Source organism: Leucoraja erinacea, chromosome 14, assembly GCF_028641065.1.
Source record: "Leucoraja erinacea ecotype New England chromosome 14, Leri_hhj_1, whole genome shotgun sequence".
NCBI lineage: Eukaryota > Metazoa > Chordata > Chondrichthyes > Rajiformes > Rajidae > Leucoraja > Leucoraja erinaceus.
The window spans coordinates 41,835,556-41,856,780 of NC_073390.1; the positions used below are offsets into that span (position 1 = coordinate 41,835,556).

At 48.1% G+C, this 21,225-nt stretch overlaps 2 protein-coding genes across 2 annotated transcripts in view; one reads left to right on the forward strand and one right to left on the reverse strand.

Annotated features, from left to right (window-relative positions):
* Positions 1–6,953, forward strand: part of pex5la (peroxisomal biogenesis factor 5-like a) — a 99,310-nt gene extending 92,357 nt beyond the window's left edge. The window contains exons 12-14 of the mRNA XM_055645326.1: positions 870–1,035; positions 1,862–2,019; positions 3,699–6,953. Coding sequence (XP_055501301.1) covers positions 870–1,035; positions 1,862–2,019; positions 3,699–3,897 — 523 coding nt within the window. The 3' untranslated portion in view covers positions 3,898–6,953. The remainder of the gene's footprint in view (positions 1–869; positions 1,036–1,861; positions 2,020–3,698) is intronic.
* Positions 6,954–8,071: 1,118 nt separating this feature from the next.
* usp13 (ubiquitin specific peptidase 13) overlaps positions 8,072–21,225 on the reverse strand; it is a 55,979-nt gene continuing 42,825 nt past the window's right edge. Inside the window, exons 18-21 of the mRNA XM_055646239.1 lie at positions 20,136–20,320; positions 17,937–18,090; positions 13,740–13,824; positions 8,072–11,893 (exon numbers count right to left, since the gene is read on the reverse strand). Of these exons, the coding sequence (XP_055502214.1) occupies positions 11,800–11,893; positions 13,740–13,824; positions 17,937–18,090; positions 20,136–20,320 (518 nt within the window). The 3' untranslated portion in view covers positions 8,072–11,799. The remainder of the gene's footprint in view (positions 11,894–13,739; positions 13,825–17,936; positions 18,091–20,135; positions 20,321–21,225) is intronic.

Genomic DNA, 21,225 nt, shown 5'->3' on the forward strand with positions numbered 1-21,225 from the left:
AACAGTGAGATCTCAAGCCTGGTGTTGAGCAGCCAGGTCGTTGTCTCTGTTGGCGTCAATGTCTGCCAGGCCCTGAGCTCCATTTGGTGGGTGGTAGAGCGGGCACCCAGAGATGACACGGTTGGCTGTCTGTTGTTCTGCTCCGCATTCACAACCTGGGCTCTGGTGGAGGGAGCCCCCATCTCCACACGCTGGCATTGAAACGCCCAACTCCAGTACCAAGTCTGTTGAGCTTCACCCATGCTCCTCTGGGGAGGTCGGACCCTGGACAGCTTTTATCTGGTGAAGAGATGTCGCTGTGTAATGGAGATGAGGTTGTCTCCCACTCCATCAATCACACGTTCACACTAGTTCTATGTTGTCCCACGTTCTCATCCACTCCCTACACACTAGGGGGCAATTTACAGAGGGGCCGATTAAACGTCAAACCCGCACGTGTTTGGGATGTGGGAGGGAACCGGAGCACCCGGAGGAAACCCACGCGGTCACAGGGAGAACATGCAAACTCCACACACACACAGACAGACAGCACCCGAGGTCAGGATCGCACCCGATGGTCTCTGGCCCTCGTTCGATCGCTCGTGTGTCAGACGATGTAGCTCGCTGTTGGCTTCTGTCGTTGTCCAATATGTTGACAGAATTGTCGACCGACGCATGACAGAGTGCATCGTGTCATCGCTTCCAGGGATGGCCACCAGGAGGCGGCTGTGAGGCATCAGCTCTACCCGCTGCAACACCGTGCCCCCCCCCCCCCTCCCCCCACGGTCAATCCACTTTTGACACTAGTTTGTGAACGATCCATTTATGAATGGAAACATCTTCCTTTCCTCAGTTGACTTTTTATCTCTGTAACTTTAATTTCTTTTTAGTTTGTTCCTTGCAGAAGTGAAAGATTTGTTTCTGAAAGCTGCAGAAATGAACCCGGACACAATCGACCCCGACCTACAAACGGGACTGGGGGTCCTCTTCAACCTCAGCGGGGAATACAACAAAGCTGTCGGGGCTTTCAATGCTGCCCTTACCATCAGGCCCCAGGTACAACCTCTGTTTCATACACGTTACAGGTGCAGCACATATTCCGCCATTATTATTGTTGCCGAGATTGCTGCTTGAAAAATGATCTCCCGGTGGCTCAACACCTCAACTCCCCCTCCCATTCCCAATCCGACCTTTCTTTCCTGAGCCTCCTCCATGACCAGAATGAGTCCCACCGCAAATTGGAGGAGCAGCACCTCATATTTCACTTGGGGTAATTTACACCCCAGCGGTATGAACATTGACTTCTCCAATTTCAGGTAGTCCTTGCTTTCTCCCTCCTTCCCCTCCCCTTCCCAGCTCTCCCACAGACCACTGTCTCCGCCTCTTCCTTTCTTCTTCCCACCCCCACATCAGTCTGAAGAAGGGTCTCGACCCGAAACGTCACCTATTCCTTCTTCTCCCTATAACCTCTAACACCCATACTAATCAAGGATCTATCCAGCTCTGCTTTAATAATACCCAATGACTTGGCCTCCACCACCGTCCGTGGCAATGAATTCCACAGATTCGCCACTCTCTGGCTAAAGAGATTCCTCCTCATCTCCTTCCTAAATGTATGCCCTTTAATTCTGAGGCTGTGCCCTCTGGTCCTAGACTCTCCCACTAGTGGGGACATCCTCTCCACATCCACTCTATCCAGGCCTTTCACTATTCGGTAAGTTTCAATGAGGGTCCCCCCCCCCCACCTCCCTCATCCTTCTAAACTCCAGCGAGTGCAGGCCCAGTGCCAACAAACACTCGTCATGAATAGTGTTCCGTAGGCTGGTGGATCCTGGATTAGCCTGACGGTTGTTGTAATAATGATCTCTTTTTTATCTCCCAGGATTATTTATTATGGAATCGTCTGGGAGCCACCTTGGCCAACGGAGATCGGAGTGAGGAAGCGGTGGAGGCCTACCAAAGGGCGTTGGAAATCCAACCAGGTTTCATCCGCTCCAGATACAACCTGGGGATCAGCTGCATAAACCTGGGCGCCTACAAGTAAGGACAAAACGTGGCTTGATACTCTGAAGTAGGGTCTCGACCCGAAACGTCACCCATTCACTTCTCTCCAGAGATGCTGCCTGCCCAAAGTCAAAGTCAAAGTCAAAGTCAATTTTATTCGTCACATGCACCCGAAGGTGCAGTGAAATGAATTTGCCAGCAGCGATACACTTAAAAAGAACACACAATACACAATAGAATTTAACGCAAACATCCACTGCAGCATTCTTCACTGTGGTGGAAGGCAAAAAAAGTTCAGCCAGTTCTCCTCCCTTGTTCACCCGTGGTCGGGGCCATGAACCCTCCGTAGTCGTCGCTACGGACAACCCGATGTACAGGCCCTCTCGTCAGGATGATCCAGCCTCCGCGTTGGGACAGTTGGGCACACTCTGCGGCTTGAAGGTCCCGCTGAGTTAGTGCAGCTTTTGGTGATTTAAACCAGCATCTGCGGTTCTTTCCTACACAAAACTTAGCTTGTTTGTGCTTGAATAATTGTGTTTATTGAAAAAGGGACTTGGATTCAAGATTCGAGAGGCATTTATTGTCACATTTACCAATTGGCACAGTGGGGTCACCGTACAGCCGTGCCAATAATAAAGAACACAACACACGATAAACTTTAACACAAACATCCCCACACAGCGGAATCAAAGTTTCCCACTGTGAGGGAAGGCAGCAAAGTTCAGTCATCCTCCCCCTTGTTGTTCTACGATAGGGGTGGTGCAGCGGTAGAGTTGCTGCCTCACAGCGCCAGAAATCCCGGTTCGATCCTGACTATGGGAGCTGTCTTGACGGAGTTTGCAACTTCTCCCTGCGTCCGCGTGGGTTTTCTCCGGGTGCTCCGGTTTCCTCCCGCGCTCCAAGGACTTGCAGGTTTGTAGGTTAATTAGCTTTGGTTAAAAGACGACAACAAAAGCTTTTCGCTGAACCTCGGTACATGTGAGAATAAACTAAACTGAAACTGAAACTGAACTGAAATTGTCCCTAGCATGTAGGACAGTGCTGGTGCACGGGTGATCGCTGGTCGGCATCAACTCTGTGGGCCGAAGGGCCTGTTGCCATGCTGTATCTCTAAAGTCTAAAGGATATTTGTTACTCTTGAAAACCAAGTGAAGCCAAAAGAGGTTTAGTTTTATTACTGTCACCTGTACTGAGGCACAGTGCAAAGCTTTGTTTTTGCATGGTACCCAAATAGATCAGATATACCATCCCATACAGAAATACAAGCATCTCAAACCCAAGCACAATAGGTGGAGCAAAAGGGAAGATACAGAGTGCAGAATATAGTTCTCAGCATTGGGAACTTGGGAACTTGTGGAACTGTGTTCACGATTGGCGTATTATTCCAGGAATGAGTGGGCTAACATACGATGAGCGTTTGTCGGCACTGGGCCTGTACTAGTTGGAGTTTAGAAGAATGAGGGGGGGTCTCATTGAAACATACAGATTAGTGAAAGGCTTGGATAGAGTGGACCAAGTCAGTGGATATGTTGAAGGCAGAGATAGATAGATTCTTGATTAGTGCGGGAGCGAGGGGTGATGGGGAGAAGGCAGGAGTATAGGGTTTGGTGGGAGAGGTAGATCAGCCGAGATTGGATGGCGGAGTAGACTTGATGGGCCGAATGGCCTAATTCTGCTGCTAACTTTGTAACCTCTGCCCTTTGTTTGTGGCGCAGGGAGGCGGTCAGCAACTTCCTCACGGCGCTGAGCCTGCAGCGGAAGACGCGGGTGGTACAATCCTGCCACCAGTTCATCTCGGGCAGCATTTGGACAGCGGTGAGGATAGCCCTGTCCCTCATGGACCAGCCCGAGCTCTTCCAGGCAGCCCATGTCGGGGACCTGGACACCCTCATGAAAGCCTTCAACATGGACTGAGCTGCCGCAGGGTCACGGCCTGCACCCCCCGTACACACTGCGCACTCACCCCGAAATCCCAACCCCAGCACCAACCAACAGGTGGACCTTGACCCAAAGCCGCCCTACGCTTGGAAGAACAAACCACATTTGGATGTACAGAACTTCAACCCAAGCTCAGACTTACACTTCAACGTACAGTCTTCTGGGTGGTGATGTAAATGGACTTTATAATACTTGAGATAATATTGCATTCTTGTTTAGATTCTTCAAAGTGTCTTTTGGTTCTAGTCTGGTAAATTAACCTGGTAATCGCATACGATGCCCATCAAAACGGGTGTCAGGGGTTACGGGGGAAAAAGGCAGGAGAATGGGGTTAGGAGGGAGAGATAGATCAGCCATGATTGAATGGCGGAGTAGACTTGATGGGCCGAATGACCTAATTCTGCTCCTATCACTTATGAATGTATGGAAATGACAATCACTTTCCCTCTGGGAAACGTCAGCAAAACCAATGATGTTGAATGAAATCGGAAAAACTCATCTCAATCATAAAGGCACATGTTTGAACAAGGCAGGCATTAAGTGCTGCCAAACATAGATCAGGACCATTTCCAAACCACTTGCACCGAAGCATTGAGTGTGGGCGTCACAGTGGCACAGCGGTAAAGTCGCTGCCTCGCAGCGCCAGAGACCCGGGTTCCATCCCGACCACGGGTGCTGCCTGTACGGAGTTTGTACGTTCTCCCCGTTCTCTCCGAGGTCTTCAGTTTCCTCCCGCGCTCCAAAGACGCGCCGGTTTGTAGTAATTGGCTTGGTGTGAATGTAAAATTGTCCCTAGTGCATTTAGGATAGCGTTAGTGTGCGAGGAATCGCTGGTCGGCATGGACTCAGTGGGCCGAAGGGCCTGTTTCCATGCTGTATCTCTGAACTAATCTAAACTAAACACCCTGCCCATTATCTCTCGTGCTTCAAATCTTGCCACTTGAATGAATCAGCTACCTCAGTGGAATAAATCTGATTCAATCCAGTTTGGTTTCCGGATAGATTCAGGGAAGGTTTCCCCACTAGGACAAATTAATAGATTTTAGATATGAATGAATAAGAGAGAGATCTAAACAAAGCATTTAATATGGGCGTCACGGTGGCGCAGCGGTAGAGTTGCTGCCTCACAGCACCAGAGACCGGGATTCGATCACGACTACGGGTGCTATATTTACGGAGTTTGTACGTTCTCCCCAAGACCTGTGTGGGTTTTCTCCAGGATCTCCGGTTTCCTCCCACACTCCAAAGACGTGCAGGTTTGCAGGTTAATTGATTAACTGTCCCTAGTGTGTGGAGGAGGATAGTGTTAGTGTGCAGGGTGATCGCTGGTCGGCGCGGACTCGGTGGGCCGAAAGGCCTATTTCCGAGCTGTATCTCTAAACTAAACTAAACTAAACTAAAGGTGCCGTTAAGTACAGGAATGTGGTGCAGGGTTGAAAGATTAACCACCATCCTACTGAAGGCTGACCTCCACACTCAATGCTGGAGTAACTCAGCAGGTCAGGCAGCATCGCTGGGGAACGTGAATCATTGACGTTTCGAGCCGGGGACCCTTCTTCAGGCTCAAGTTCTTTTTTTTTGTGTAAATCAGCTTCTTCAGTTCCCTGTTTGTACGTCTTACTGAAAGGGGTCGGGAAAGCACAAGGGGCCGAATGGCCACTCCCCTGTTTGTTTCTTGGGTCCTTGAATAACGCCACACCGTGAATCTACCCAAACTCCACATGGAACAAACAAACGCCGACACAAGAATCTACAGATGCTGGAAACTTGAACAAAATGCAGGGGCAAGTTAGCGGGTCAGGCAGCATCTGGGGTGGCGATATACTGTAGCTTTAGGAGATCTAGCTCATTGCAGCTTTACGTAAAAACCTACCTTATCAAAGTTGGATACCTGCTACTTCGAGAGATACAGCATGCGTAGATCAGCAAGCACTTTTCAAAAAGCTTATACATTTTCCAAAATATAAGACATGAACTACAGATTATTAATGACTGTACATGAGGCTTGTTTTGCACATATCTATGAGTTATATCGAAAGCATTAAACATGTCCATAAATATATTAACTGTAAAGAGAATTGTCCACATTATCTTGTAAATAGTTCCTCTGTCTATTTGTTGTGGCTGAAGAATTAATTTATTTTAATTAAACCATTTCTGATTTAGTCACAGCAAGCAAAAAAAATATATATATTTCTATTCTTAATGGATATTTCTAAGGCAGAGACAGATAGATTCTTGATTAGTGCGGGTGTCAGGGGTTCGTGGGGAGAAGGCAGGAGAATGGGGTTAGGAGGGAGGGAGAGATAGATCAGCTACGATTGAATGGCGGTTTCGACTTGATGGGCCGAATGGCCTAATTCTGCTCCTATCACATATGAACTTAATTATAAACAAATTCTGGCTATTAATCTACGCAAGGTTTATATTTGCAACTCCCTAGCAGTAGTATGGACAATAGACAACAGGTGCAGGAGTAGGCCATTCGGCCCTTCGAGCCAGCACCGCCATTCAATGTGATCATGGCTGATCATCCCCAATCAGTACCCCGTTCCTGCCTTCTCCCCATATCCCCTGACTCTGCTATCTTTAAGAGCCCTATCTAGTTCTCTCTTGATAGGACCACAGTGTATTTTTCTCCATGGCGTTATATTGCTTCGACATGAATTTAGAAGCTTGTCTGTGTGATCGCAGCAAATATTTGGTTAGTCTGTAGTTTCCTAAAACACTTTGTTTCCATTTGGGAACTCTGTAAGAAATGAACTGCCTAGTTCTGAGGAACTTTGAATTAATTGTATACTGAGTGACTATATCACCCGCTGTGTAAAACTCTGCAGCTAATTTAAAATGCTATTACTTTGAACCTTCAAACTGGTGCTTGCACTAAACGAGGATTTGCCAGTGCAGCATGAGGGGATTTACATTAAGTACAGAACTTAACAGGGTATTTAAATAAAATTAAATATGCACAGTTTATTTGCTGTATAGATTCTCTCTAATAAAACTCACTTTGAAATGTGTTCCTCTTTCTGTTATGACATGGAACATCGAGTACCATTCACCGGCATTCTCAGTTATTTCTGCAGTACAATTCAACTGAGCCGTTCAAATGGGTGTTGCAGATGCTGGAATCTGGAGAAAAACTCAAACAAGGAAGTGTAAAAGCTGGAATCTTGAGCTAAACACAAACACTTCTTGTACCCACGATATGGTGATCAAGAACCAGGGGACATAGGTTTAAGGTGAGAGGGGGAAGATTTAATTGGAACCTGAGGGGGCAACTTTTTTCCACACAGAGGGCGGTGTGTGCATAGAGAAAAACTTAGCAGAACAAACCCACTGCCTGGCCAACGTACCATGGTGGCACAGTTGGAGATGCCAAGAGTTCAGTCACAAGACCAGCTTGCAGGAAGGAACTGCAGATGCTGGTTGAAACCGAAGATAGACAGAAAAAACTGGAGTAACTCAGCGGGACAGGTTTAATGTTTGTTTATTTGAAAGGTAAAAGTAAGTTTAAGGAGGAAGTTAAAGAGCGTGCTCCAAGTCATTCGGCCCAACATGCCCCACCTACACTAATCTAAGGGCCCGCTTTCACGCTGTATCTCTAAAACACACACCTCCAGATTCAGGGACAGTTTCTTCCCAGCTGTTATCAGGCAACTGAATCATCCTACCACAACCAGAGGGCAGTCCTGAACTACTGCCTACCCCATTGGTGACGCTCGAACTATCTTTGATCAGATTTTGCCGGCTTTACCTTGCACTAAACGTTATTCCCTATATCATGCACCTGTATACTGTGAATGGCTCGATTGTAATCATGTGTTGTCTTTCTGTTGACTGGTTAGCACACAACAAAAGTTTTTCCACTGTAACTTGGTACACGTGACAATAAACAAAACTAGTGTTAAAATCACGGAGCCAATCCTGCTGAGTTACTCCAGCATTTTGTGCCTACCTTCGAGAGAATGTATAAACTCCGTACAGACAGCACCCGTAGTCAGGATTGAGCCTGGGCCTCTGCCACTGTATTCCATGTCTGGCCTACATCCCTCTAAACCTAAATAATACCTCGGGCTTCATTTAACTAATTTATAGCTTCAAAAGGAAATTAATAATTCAATTTGAAATAAAAACTCAAAGCCCAAAAAAGTTTCCACTACATTTTTTATTACTTGAGTGCAGTAACTGCAGTAAAGAAGGTTGTCTTCAACATTTATCCAGTTACATTAATACTGATGGCAGTAACTTCTGCAAGAAATAATGCCGTACTTGACATGACACAACCCATCCAAAGATTCTCTGCTCCACTCTGACAAAGAAGTTACCTCTAAAAAAAATGTATTGATGCTCACGGTGAAACAGTGATGGAAAACGGCAACACTTTAATGGACACTACTTTAAAATTACGTACGTAAGGGTCTCGACCTGAAACGTTGCCTATTCCTTCGCTCCAGAGGAGCTGCCTCACCCGCTGAGTTTCTCCAGCATTTTCATCCACCTACGAGTGCGTAAAATCATTGAGGAACCAGAGATAGACACAAAATGCTGGAGTAAACTCAACGGGTCGGGCAGCGTCTCTGGAGAAAAGGAGAACCGGTGATGTTTCGGGTCGAGGTCCTTCCTCAGTCCAGAAACGTCACCCATTCCTTCTCACCAGAGATGCTGCCTGTCCCGCTGAGTTACTCCAGCGTTTTGTGTCTATCTTCGGTGCAAAGCAGCGTCTGCAGTTCCTTCCGACACAATGAGGAACCAAAGTCAGCTTCAGTGATCACATTAAAAAAACATGAGAAACTCAGCCGAATCTCGACCCGAAACGTCACCTATTTCCTTCTCTCCAAAGATGCTGCCTCACCGGCTGAGTTTCGCCAGCATTTTTGTCTACCTTCGATTTTTCCAGCATCTGCAGTTCTTTCTTAAACATCAAAAAAACTGCAGAGTTGTGCACTGCATCAATTAGGAAAAGGATTTAGAAAGGAAAAGGCTACTTTGTGGAGAGTCTTTGTTGAGAGCAATTTCAGGCTGAATATTCCCATTGCCAAAAAGGGGTAAAACTATAAGAGTTCTTAATCCCCGACATTTTCAAAGGATATTAATTACAGATCCTGGCAATGATTTGCTTTGTAAAAAATATAACTAGATGTTTTTATTTTGTAGATTAATTTTAGTTGAGAGACACAGTATGGAAGCAGGCCCTTCGGCCCACCGAGTCTGCACCGACCAGCGATCACCCCGTACATTAGTTCTAACCTACACACTAGGGATAATTTACAGAGGGCCAATTAACCTACAAACCCGCACATCTCATGGATGTGGGAGGGAAACCAGAGCACCCGGAGGAAACCCACGCAGGTCACAGGGCGAACGTGCAAACTCCACTCACAGACAGCACCCGAGGTCAGAATCGAACCCTGGTCTCTGGCGCTGTGAGGCGGCGGCTCTACCAGCTGCGCCTCCGTGCTGCGCGGCTGGTGAGCGCAGAAGAATGCAGACCTGTCACCTGGTCACTCTTGCCTGATCCCTTTGTGACAAGTTCTAAACACGGCTATTTATGTTCGTGAACAGACCGATTGTGTGTACGTGAGAGAAGCAATGAAAGGCTGACAAAGGAATGGCAGAGTGGAAACAGGAGACTTATTATCTGGTTAGGCTTCTTACTGAGTAGACACAAGGAACTGCAGATGCAGGTTCGCCAAAAAAAGGTGCAAAGTGCTGGAGTAACTCAGCGGCTCAGGCAGCATCAGTGGAGAACGTGGATCGGTGACGTTTCACAGAGTGCTGGAGTAACTCAGCGGGTCAGGCAGTATTTGTGGAGAACATGGATAGGTGACGTTTCACAGAGTGCTGGAGTAACTCAGCGGGTCAGGCAGCATCAGTGGAGAACGTGGATCGGTGACATTTCGGAACGGGACTCCTCTGTAGATTAATTGGGGTGGGAGGGTGGAAAGAGAGCTGGAAGAGAGGAGAGGCAGACTAAGTGGGGCAGGAATAGGTAGATGGTTGGACAAAGGCCAGAGATGGAAAAAAAACAGAAGGTGCGAGACAAGAGGTTTGAAAAGATGCCAATTGAGGAAGATATGTAGGTGGAATGGGCGGGGAGTTGGGGGGAGGTGAGGCTCAGGTTACCAACAATTGGAGAATACAATGTTCATATTGTTGGGCTACGGGCTATACAAGATGCATGAACCTAGTCACGCTAAGATCTAAAACATACATGAAGAATGACCAAGTGAGATGGTGCAAGGGTCCAGAATGCCCAAATACCATGAGTCTTACGTTTAACACTGGAAGTGATAAATATGAGGTTATCCACTTTGGTGGCAAAAACAGGAAGGCAGATTATTATCTAAATGGCGTCAAGTTGGGAAAAGGGGAAGTACAACGGGATCGGGGGGTCCTTGTTCATCTGTCTATGAAAGTAAGCATGCAGGTACAGCAGACAGTGAAGAAACTGAATGGCATGTTGGCCCTTCATAACAAGAGGAGCAAAGAGGTCCTTCTGCAGTTGTACAGGGCCCTAGTGAGACCACACCTGGAGTATTGTGTGCAGTTTTGGTCCCCTAATTTGAGGAAGGACATTCTTGTTATTGAGGGAGTGCAGCGTAGGTTTACAAGGTTAATTCCCGGGATGGCAGGACTGCCATATGCTGAGATAATGGAGCAGCTGGGCTTGTATACTCTGGAATTTACAAGGATGAGAGGATATCTTATTGAAACATATAAGATTATAAAGGGTTCAGACACGCTAAAGACAGGAATGCTCCCGATGTTGGGGGAGTCCAGAACCAGGGTTTAAGAATAAGGGGTAAGCCATTTAGAACGGAGGTGAGGAAACACTTTTTCACACAGAGAGCGGTGAGTCTGTGGAATTCTCTGCCTCAGAGGGCGGTGGAGGTCGGTTCTCTGGATACTTTCAAGAGAGAGCTAGATAGGGCTCTTAAAGATAGCGGAGTCAGGGGATATGGGGAGAAGGCAGGAATGGGGTACTGATTGGGGATGATCAGCCATGATCACATTGAATGGTGGTGCTGGCTCGAAGGGCCAAATGGCCTCCTCCTGCAACTATTGTCTATCATTACTATGAGGCATGGATTGTTCAAGCTCATAAACTGACCAGTGACTCAAAGGCACATCATCGTCCCTGAGATATCTTATTGGAGCCAAATACGATGGCCTTCCCTCTTGTTAAAAGCGACTTGGAAGGAGGGAGAGAAAACGGGAAAACACAAGGGTTCCTGAGAGCGGTCTCATTCCATAATGAAACGTCCGCTCATCAAAACTGAACAATAGGTCAGACAATTGGACTGCGACGTGGGGAGGATGAGGGTGATGAAAAAGAAATGATGATGTTTTCATACTTCATAAACAGTTTCAAAGCAAACTGACAGCACATGTCACCAGCTTCTGCAGTTGCAGTTTTTTCCAAAGTAAAACAATATATTAAACGATAAATAAAATTCCTATTTCATAACAAACATATTGCATTTGAGTTTTCTATAAATAAAGGGCCTGTCCGTCTTGGCAATTTTTTTCGGCGACTGCCGGCATCATTGACTGGCGTATCTGGTCACCGAAAAATCACTGGCGTGACGCGGTGTGACGTGCTGGTGACGCGGCGTGATGGCGTACTGACGGGCGGGGTTTTTTCAAGTGTCGCAACATTTTTTTTGTCGCCACTGGATTTTGAAATGTTCAAAACCTTTTGGCGACACTGATATGACGCCGGCAGTCGCCGAAAAAAATCGGCAGGTGGGACAGGCCCTTAAGGTATTTGCACAGTGACGACAGGATCCACTGTTCTCCCTCCGTCCTTCCACAGTTTGTGGGATCTTTGCTCTTCGGGAACGAGGGATGGCGCTGGTTTTTCAGACGGGTCTCTCAATAGGACAGCTGCTGGTAGAAGTAAATGTAGCCAAGATCTTTTGGTGGCTTTTCTGACGTGTGGACCTTATGATCGTTGTAGATCACCCACCTGGATGGAAGGAATCGGGAAGCAATGCAACATATGAATGAGATACAAACTCCGGTTTCATTGTGAACTGTGAGGAAGATGACATGAGAATGCAGGGTGACTTGGGCAGGTTGGGGGAGTGGGCAGATGCATGGCAGATGCAGTTTAATGTGGATAAATGCGAGGTTATCCACTTTGGTAGCAAAAACAGGAGGGCAGATTATTATCTAAATGGTGTCAAGTTGGGAAAAGGGGAAGTACAATGGGACCTGGGGGTCCTTGTTCATTAGTCAATGAGAGTAAGCATGCAGGTACAGCAGGCAGTGAAGAAACCGAATGGCAAGTTGGCCTTCATAACAAGAGGAGTTGAGTATAGGAGCAAAGAGGTCCTTCTGCACTTGTACAGGGCCCTAGTGTGACCACACCTGGAGTATTGTGTGCAGTTTTGGTCCCCTAATTTGAGGAAGGACATTCTTGCTATTGAGGGAGTGCAGCGTAGGTTTACAAGGTTAATTCCCGGGATGGCAGGACTGCCATATGCTGAGACAATGGAGCAGCTGGGCTTGTATACTCTGGAATTTAGAAGGATGAGAGGGGATCTTATTGAAACATATAAGATTATAAAGGGTTCGGACACGCTAAAGGCAAGAAACATGCTCCCGATGTTGGGGGAGTCCAGAACCAGGTTTAAGAATAAGGGGTACGCCATTTAGAACGGAGGTGAGGAAACACTTTTTCTCACAGAGAGTGGTGAGTCTGTGGAATTCTCTGACTCAGAGGGCGGTGGAGGCCGGTTCTCTGAATACTTTCAAGAGAGAGCTAGGTAGGGCTCTTAGAGATAGTGGAGTCAGGGGATATGGGGAGAAGGCAGGAACGGGGTACTGATTGTGGATGATCAGCCATGATCACATTGAATGGCGGTGCTGGCTTGAAGGGCCGTATGGCCTACTCCTGCACCTACTGTCCATTGCCTATTGTCACTCAGTAATCTCAGGATAGGGCGGCACGGTGGCACAGCGTTAGAGTTGCTGCCTCACAGCGCTGGAGACCCAGGTTCGAACCCGACTAAGGGTGCCGTCAGTACAGAGTTTGTACGTTCTCCCCTGACCCGCACGGGTTTCCTCTGAGATCTTCGGTTTCCTCCCACACTCCAAAGACGTACTGGTTTGTGGGTTAATTGGCTTGGTATGAACGTAAATTGTCCCTAGTGTGTGTTGGATAGTGTTAGTGTGCGGGGATCGCTGGTCGGCGCGGACTCAGTTCCCGCGCTGTATCTCTAAACTAAACTAAACTAAAGGATGTTTTAATAAGGTGCTCAGACGTGCTTTTTCCTCAAAATAAATGCGATGCTTAATAAACTCAAATATTCACATGTCGACACAAGGAACTGCAGATGCCGATTTACCAAAACAAAAAGACACAAAGTGCTGGAGTAACTCAGTGATTCAGGCAGCATCTCTGGAGAACATGGATAGGAGATATTTTGTGTTGGGACCCTTGCAAACCCGCCCCCACTACCTCCTCCCCCGACCGCCCATTCTAGAGGTGAGGGGCAGTTTAATGGTGATGTGATTGGTTACACAGGGGGTGGTGGGTGCCTGGAACGTGCTGCCAGGGGTGGTGGTGGAGGCAGATGCGACAGCAGCATTTAAGAATCTTTTAGATAGGCACGTGGGTGTGCAGGAAAGAAGGGATAAGGGACTAGCCCACTTGGCGTGACGTGGCGTGATGACGTATTGATGCGTGGCGTTTCCTCAAGTATCGCAACGATGACGCCGGCCGGCAGTCGCCGAATAAAATCGCCAAGTGGGACAGGCCCTTAAATGTAATGTTTGAGAAAGTCCATCCCAAATGTGAGAGACCTTACCTTCCCTCCTTTTTAATGTGGCAGACGTAATGACCAGACATGGTGGACTCTCCCATGTGGCTGATGAAAGCAAATAACTCATATCCTGCAGAAAAAATCAAAACATCCATTAGTTTAGTTCAGTTTAGAGAGACAGCGTGGAAACCGAGTTTGCATCGACCAGCGATCCCCACACGCTAACACTATCCTACACACACTAGGGACAATTTTACATTCATACCAAGCCAATTAACCTACAAACCTGCACGTCTTTGGAGTGTGGGAGGAAACCGGAGCGCCCGTAGACAACACACCCGGGTCGCGGGGAGAACGTACAAACTCCGTACAGACAGCACCCCCGTAGCCAGGATGGAACCCGGGTCTCTGGCGCCGTGAGGCAGCAACTCTACCGCTGCGCCACCGTTCCGCTCTCAAATGGCATTTTACATCTAGCAGCAAAACAGGCCCTTCAGCCACCAAGTCCGATTTCTTGAACAAACCCGACAGTGCTTTGTGTAGAAAGGATGCAGGTAGATAGACTGGTGAACTGAAGATAGACACACAAAGCTGCGACAGGCAGCATCTCTGGAGAGAAGGAATGGGAGACGTTTCGGATCGAGACCCTTCTTCAGACTGCACGTTATTGTCATGTGTACGGAAGTACAGTGGAATTATTATTTTCTTATACTGTTCATTCCTACCATACATTAGGCACCAGCATAGTAAGTGTAAGGGTGTGAGACACTAGACCACACTGTCCGTGCACAAGAGTTACAACATTTTAGGCACCACCTTGCACCCTTCAAGTCTGATATTTATATGTTAGAATCTTCACCATTCCACCGCTTCTCTGGCAAACCGGAGCACCCGGAGAAACCCCACGCAGGTCACGAGGAGAATGTGCAAACTCAGTGCAAACAGCACCCGTAGTCGGGATTGAACCCGGGTCTCCGGCGCTATGAGACAGCAACTCTACCGCTGCGCCACCGTGCCGCACTTAATTTTAAATTAAAAACAAATCAGAAAATGGCAGAAGATAGACACAGAGTGCTGGAGTAACGCAGCGGGTCAGGCAGCATCTTTGGAGAACATGGATAGGTGATGTTTCACAGAATGCTGAGGGCCTGTCTCACTTGGCCGTCATTTGCGCCTCATTTATGCGTCGTTTAAGTAAAATAGGTCGACCCGTCGTGATGCGTGGGTGATGCACGTGTTGCGCATGGTGAGGCGTGGAATCGCATGTGGTGGCACATGGTATCGTGCAGCACTCCAAGATTTCGTGCTGTAACTAAATCTTCATGCGCGACCTGCGCGGCGTATCGCAAACGCACGCTGACGCATTGGGTACGCATGCTGATGCATTGGCGTCGCACGCTGGCGTCCTGACGTCTCACGTGTATCAAGTGGTGATGCCAATGCGTCAGCATGCGTAGCCAATGACGTCTCGCCCACCAAACGGCCGTGCTGATGCGTGATTTGCGCGCGACGTCACGCATCACGACGCGTCGACCTATTTACATACGACGCGTAAATGAGGCGCAAATGACGACCAAGTGGGACAGGCCCTTAACTCAGCGGGTCAGGCAGCATCTCTGGAAGGAAGGAATAGGTGACGTTTCGGGTGGAAACGCTTCTTCAGACCCTATCCAAAGCGAAACGTCACCTATTCCTTTTTTCCCAGCGGTGCTGCCTGACCCGCTGAGTTACTCCAGCACTTTGTTTCTATCTGTGGTATAAACCAGCATCTGTGGTTCCTTCCCACACAGAAAAAGGGCAGAATTAGAACCAGCTCACAAAAGTCAACATCAAAATGTAATCAGTGTGGAGAATAGACAGGCTGATGGATGGCCACATGACCTATTGAGGAACCGTTGATTGCTGTAATGGGTTTGGTTTAATGCTGATGCCCGGAGTGAAGGTCAATTGACTGGTTTATCCCAGTCTGTAATTACGCCGCAATAAACTGGCACAATGAATCCCTCACAGTCTGCATCTCCCACAACCCGCTCATTATTCCCACAGTGATCAGCAGCGGAAATTCAAGGAAGAAATTGTAATCCATAGAGTGTGTGTGTGGAACGAGCTGCCAGAGGAGGCAGGGACTAGAACAACACTTAGACAGGTGCGTGAATAGGGAAGGTATAGATACGGGCCAAACACGGGCCGGAGACCAGCATAGATGGGGAGTGTTTGAGTGTACGTGTGTGTGTGCATTTGTGTATGAGTATGTGTGTGTAGATGTGTGTATGCGTGCGTGTGTAGATGTGTGTATATGTGTGTGTGAGTGCTTGCGTGTACGTGTGTGTGCATGTGTGGGTGTGCGCAATTGTGTATGAGTGTGTGTGTGTATATGATGTGTGTGTGTGTGTGTATGCGTGCGTGTAGATGTGTGTGTGTATATGTGTGTGTGCTTGCCTGTGTACGCGTGTGCATGTGTGTGTGTGTGAGTGTGTGTGCGCGCAAGTGTGTATGGTGTGTGTGCGCGTGTGTGCATGCGTGTGCGCATGTGCGTACAGATGTGTGGTATATTTACAGTTTACAGTTTAGTTTATTGTCACGTGTACCAAGGTACCGTGTTGCGTGTTGTTGCGTGCTAACCAGTCAGCGGAAAGACAATATATGTTTATCATCAATTCATTTACAGTGTACAGATACATGATAAGGGAATAACGTTTAGTGCAAGGTAAAACCAGCAAAGTCCGATCAAGGATAGTCCGAGGTTCACCAATGAGGTAGATAGTACTTCTGGACTGCTCTCTGGTTGTGGTAGGATGATTCAGTTGCCTGATAACAGCTGGGAAGAAACTGTCCCTGAATCTGGAGGTGTGTGTTTTCACACTTCTGTACCTTTTGCCCGAGGGGAGAAGAGGGAGTGACCGGGGTGCAACTGGTCCTTGATTATGCTGCTGGCCTTGCCGAGGCAGCGTGAGGTGTAAATGGAGTCAATGGAAGGGAGGTTGGTTTGTGTGATGGTCTGGGCTGCGTCCACAATTCACTGCAATTTCTTGCGGTCTTGGATGGAGTTGTTCCCAAACCAAGAAGTGATGCATCCTGATAAAATGCTTTCTATGGTGGATGTGTGGGAGTTGGGGAGAGTTGTAGGGGACATGGCGAACTTCCTACGTCTTCTAAGGAAGTCGAGGCGTTGGTGTGATTGTAATTCTAAGTCGATCATTTCACGAGCCTTTGACTCGTACTCTAGTTGCTGTGAGACCCTCGGCCTACCTATAATTGGACTTTATTTTGCACTGAACGTTATACGCTTTATCAAGCATCCCTACACTGTGGGTGGCACGGTGGCGCAGCGGTAGAGTTGCTGCCTTACAGCGAATGCAGCGCCCGAGACCCGGGTTCAATCCTGACTACGGGTGCTGTCTGTACGGCGTTTGTACGTTCTCCCCATGACCTGTGTGGGGTTTCTCCGAGATGTTCGGTTTCCTCCCACACTCCAAAGACATACAGGTATGTAGGTTAATTGGCTTGGTAAAAATTAAAAAAAATTAAAAAAAATAGTCCCTAGTGGGTATAGGATAGTGTTAATGTGCGGGTATCGCTGGTCAGAGCCGAAGGGCCTGTTTCCGCACTGTATCTCTAATCTAAAACTAAACTGCAGATGCTGGTTTACACCAGAGACACAAAATACTAGAGTAATTCAGCGGGACAGGCAGCATCTCTGGTGAGAAGGAATAGGTGTCATTTCAAGTTGAGACCCTTCATCGGACTGATCAGACCTGAAATATCACCTATCCCTTTTCTCCAGAGATGCTGCCTGACCCGCTGAGTTACTCCAGCACTTTGTGTCTATCTTCGGTTCGATTGTAATCATGTATTGTCTTTCTGCTGACTGGATAGCGCGCGATAAAAATGCTTTCCACTGTACCTCGGTACACGTGAGACAATTTTTTCGTCGAGATACAGTGCGGAAACAGGCCCTTCGGCCAACCGAGTCCGTGCCGAACAGCGATCCCCGCACACTAACACTATCCTACACACACTAGGGGTCATTTACACTTATACCTGCACGTCTTTGGAGTGTGGAAGGAAACCGAAGATCTCGGAGAAATCCAATGCAGGTCACAGGGAGAATGTTCAAACTCTATACAGACAGCACCCGTAGTCAGGATCAAACCCAGGTATCTGGCGCTGTGAGGCAGCAACTCTACCGCTGAGTTATTAAACAGCGAGTGTGAAGGTGCGGGGCCTGAGGATGGGACTTACTTCCCGCACCGTCCCGTACCCTGGGCCTGGCCGGCTCCGTGTCCGTCTCCGCGGCGATGTGTGACTGTGAGTCGTCCTCCGACGCTGCCTCGCTCTCGTCCTCGCTGTCCGTGCGGCTGAAGATCCAGTCCAGAGCTCGCTCCAGGTTGTTGTTCTGCAAGAGACGGCAGCACTGAGGTCAGGTCCACAGGTTGTGGGCAACGTCCAACATCACATTCATCAAAGACTCACCAGACTTGACCTTGCACAAAGCGTCATTCACGTCACTCCCCTATATCATGTATCCGTACACTGTGGATGGCTCGATTGTAATCATGTGGAATCATAGAGTGATACAGCATGGAAACAGGCCCTTTGGCCCAACTTGCCCACACCGGCCAACAATGTCCCATCTACACTTGTCCCACCTGCCTGCATTTGGTCCATATCCCTCCAAACCTGTCCTATCCATGTACCTGTCTAACTTTAAAAAAAAACGTTGTGATAGTCCCAACCTCAACTACCTCCTCCAGCAGCTCGTTCCATACGCCCATCACTCTTTGTGTGAAAAAGTTACCCCTCAGATTCCTATTAAATCTTTTCCCCTTCACCTTAAACCTATGTCCTCTGGTCCTCGATTCCCCCACTCTGGGCACGAGACTCCACCCGATCTATTCTGCACATGATTTTGTACACCCATATAAGATCAGCCCTCATCCTCCTGCGCTCCATGGAATAGAGACCCAGCATCCTCAACCTCTCCCTGTAGCTCAGGCCCTCGAGTCCTGGCAACATCCTCGTAAATCTGCTCTGTGCACTTTCCAGATTGACAACATCTTTCCCATAACATGGTGCCCGGAACTGAACACTGAACAGAGGCTGAAGAAGGGTGTCAAACCGAAACGTCACCCATTCCTTCTCTAAAGAGAAGCTGCCCGACCCGCTTAGTTACTCCAGCAATTTGTGTCTATCTTCGGTGCAAACCAGCACCTGCAGTTCCTTCCTCCACATTACTGTAAATGCGGCCTCACCAACGTCAGATACAACAGCAACATGACCTCCCAACCTCTATACTCAATACTCTGACTGATGAAGGCCAATGCATATGTAGACGGCCCGATTGTAATCATGCATAATCTTTCCGCTAACTAGTTAGCACGCAACTTTTGCACTATACCTCTGTACACGTGACAATAAACTGATCTAAACTCGAGCTGCATCATGACTTCCCGACTTTATCTTGCACTAAATGTTGTACGTTTTGTCCTGTATCTGTACCCTGTGAACGGCTAGATGTATTATTGTATAGTCTTTAGTTTGACTGGATAGCACGCTAACAAAAGCCTTTCACTGTGTCACGGTGGCACAGTGGTAGAGTCGCTGCCTTACAGCGCTTGCTGCGCCAGAGACCCGGGTTCGATCACGACCACGGGTGCTGTCTGTGCCGAGTTTGTACGTTCTCCCCATGACCTGTGTTGGTTTTCTACAAGATCTTCGGTTTCCTCCCACACTCGTGCAGGTTTGTAGGTTAATTGGCTTGGTAAACGTTAAAAAAAGGAGAGTTTGTACGTTCTCCCCGTGACCTGCGTGGGTTTCCTCCGGGTGCTCCGGTTTCCTCCCACACTCCAAAGTCGTAGGTTAATTGGCTTGTTATAAATGTAAATTGTCCCTAGTGTGTGTAGGACAGTGTTAATGTGCGGACCCGGTGGGCCGAAGAGCCTGTTTCCGCGCTGCAGCCCTAAACTCTAAAGCCTAAACCTAACACCTATTCCTTCTCTCCAGAGATGCTGCCAGTGCCTACCCTGAGTAATTACTCACGGCATGTCCCTGATGTCGTGACCATGAACTAAACTAGACTGAACTTTGTGCCTTGGTTCTTGGTTTCTTGGTCCTCCAAAATATTCCAAATGGAATTTAAACTGGAGGTGGTTAAGGGAGGGCTTAAGCCAGAAAGGGTTATTGGGAAGAAAGAACTACTTTAAATTTAGTTGCATCCGGTTGGGTAACTATAGTTGGGTGGAGATTATTCCATGCTTTAATTGTGCGGGGGAAGAACAATGAAGAATGTGTTAAACATTATTGTGTATTGTGTGTACTTTTTAAGTGTATCGCTGCTGGCAAATTCATTTCACTGCACCTTCGGGTGCAGTTGTGAATAAAATTTGACTTTGACTTTGGTGAAGGGTTTGCGGGAGAGGAGGGATGCGAGTGGATGCTCACGGTTGCTTTCAGAGCGTGGATGGCCTGCTTCCTGTGGAAGCCCATGGAGGTGATGATGGCCACGATCTCCTCCGGGGGCTGGTTCCTCGTGGATGCGGCTCCTCCGGACAGACCCACCTCACACTGGCCCACATCCAAACCCCCGACCTCGCCGCTTCTTGGCAATGTTAGTGGCTCCGCAAAGTCTATTGGGGGAGAGAGGCAAATTAATACAAACATAATATATACACACAACCCTCCTGTAAACAGACCCCTTTGTAATATCAGCCTGAAGAAGGGCCTCAACCCGAAACGTCACCCATCCCTTCTCTCCAGAGATGCTGTCTGTCCGGCTGAGTTACTGCAGCATTTCATGTCTATCTTCCCTTTAGAATGGACTTTGGTTACTCATAAGTTGGAGGAGCAGAGTTGAGCCATTCGGTCCATCAAGTCTATGCCGCCATTCAATCATGGTTGATCTATCCCTCCCTCCTAACCCCATTCTCCTGCCTTCTCCCCATAACTTCTGGCACCCGTACTAATCACAAACCTGTCTATCTCTGCCTTAAACACATCCATTGACTTGCCCTCCACAGCCTTCTGTGGCAAAGAATTCCACAGATTCACTACCCTCTGACTAAAGAAATTCCTCCTCGTCTCCTCCTAAAGGAGCTTCCTTTAATTCTGAGGCGATGAACTCAACGCTAAAACACAGTGTTGGAGGAGCTCGGCAAGTCAGGCAGCAGTAGCGCAGCGGGTTAGGGCTGACGCCTCACGGACCCAGGGTCGCAGGTTCGATCCTCGGGTGTTGGCTGCATGGAGTACGCATGTTTGCCTTTGTGACTGAACACGAGGGAACCCAGTGGGTCGGGCGGCATCTGTGGAGGGAATGGACATGGGATGTTTGGGGCTGGGACACATCTTCAGACTGATGGAGGGGGGAGAGAAAGCTGGAAAGGAAAGATGGGGGCGGGACACGCTAGAGGCAGGAAACATGTTCCCGATGTCGGGGGAGTCCAGAACTAGGGGCCACACAGTTTAAGAATTAGGGGTCAGCCATTTAGAACGGAGACGAGGAAACACTTTTTCACACAGAGAGTTGTGAGTGAGT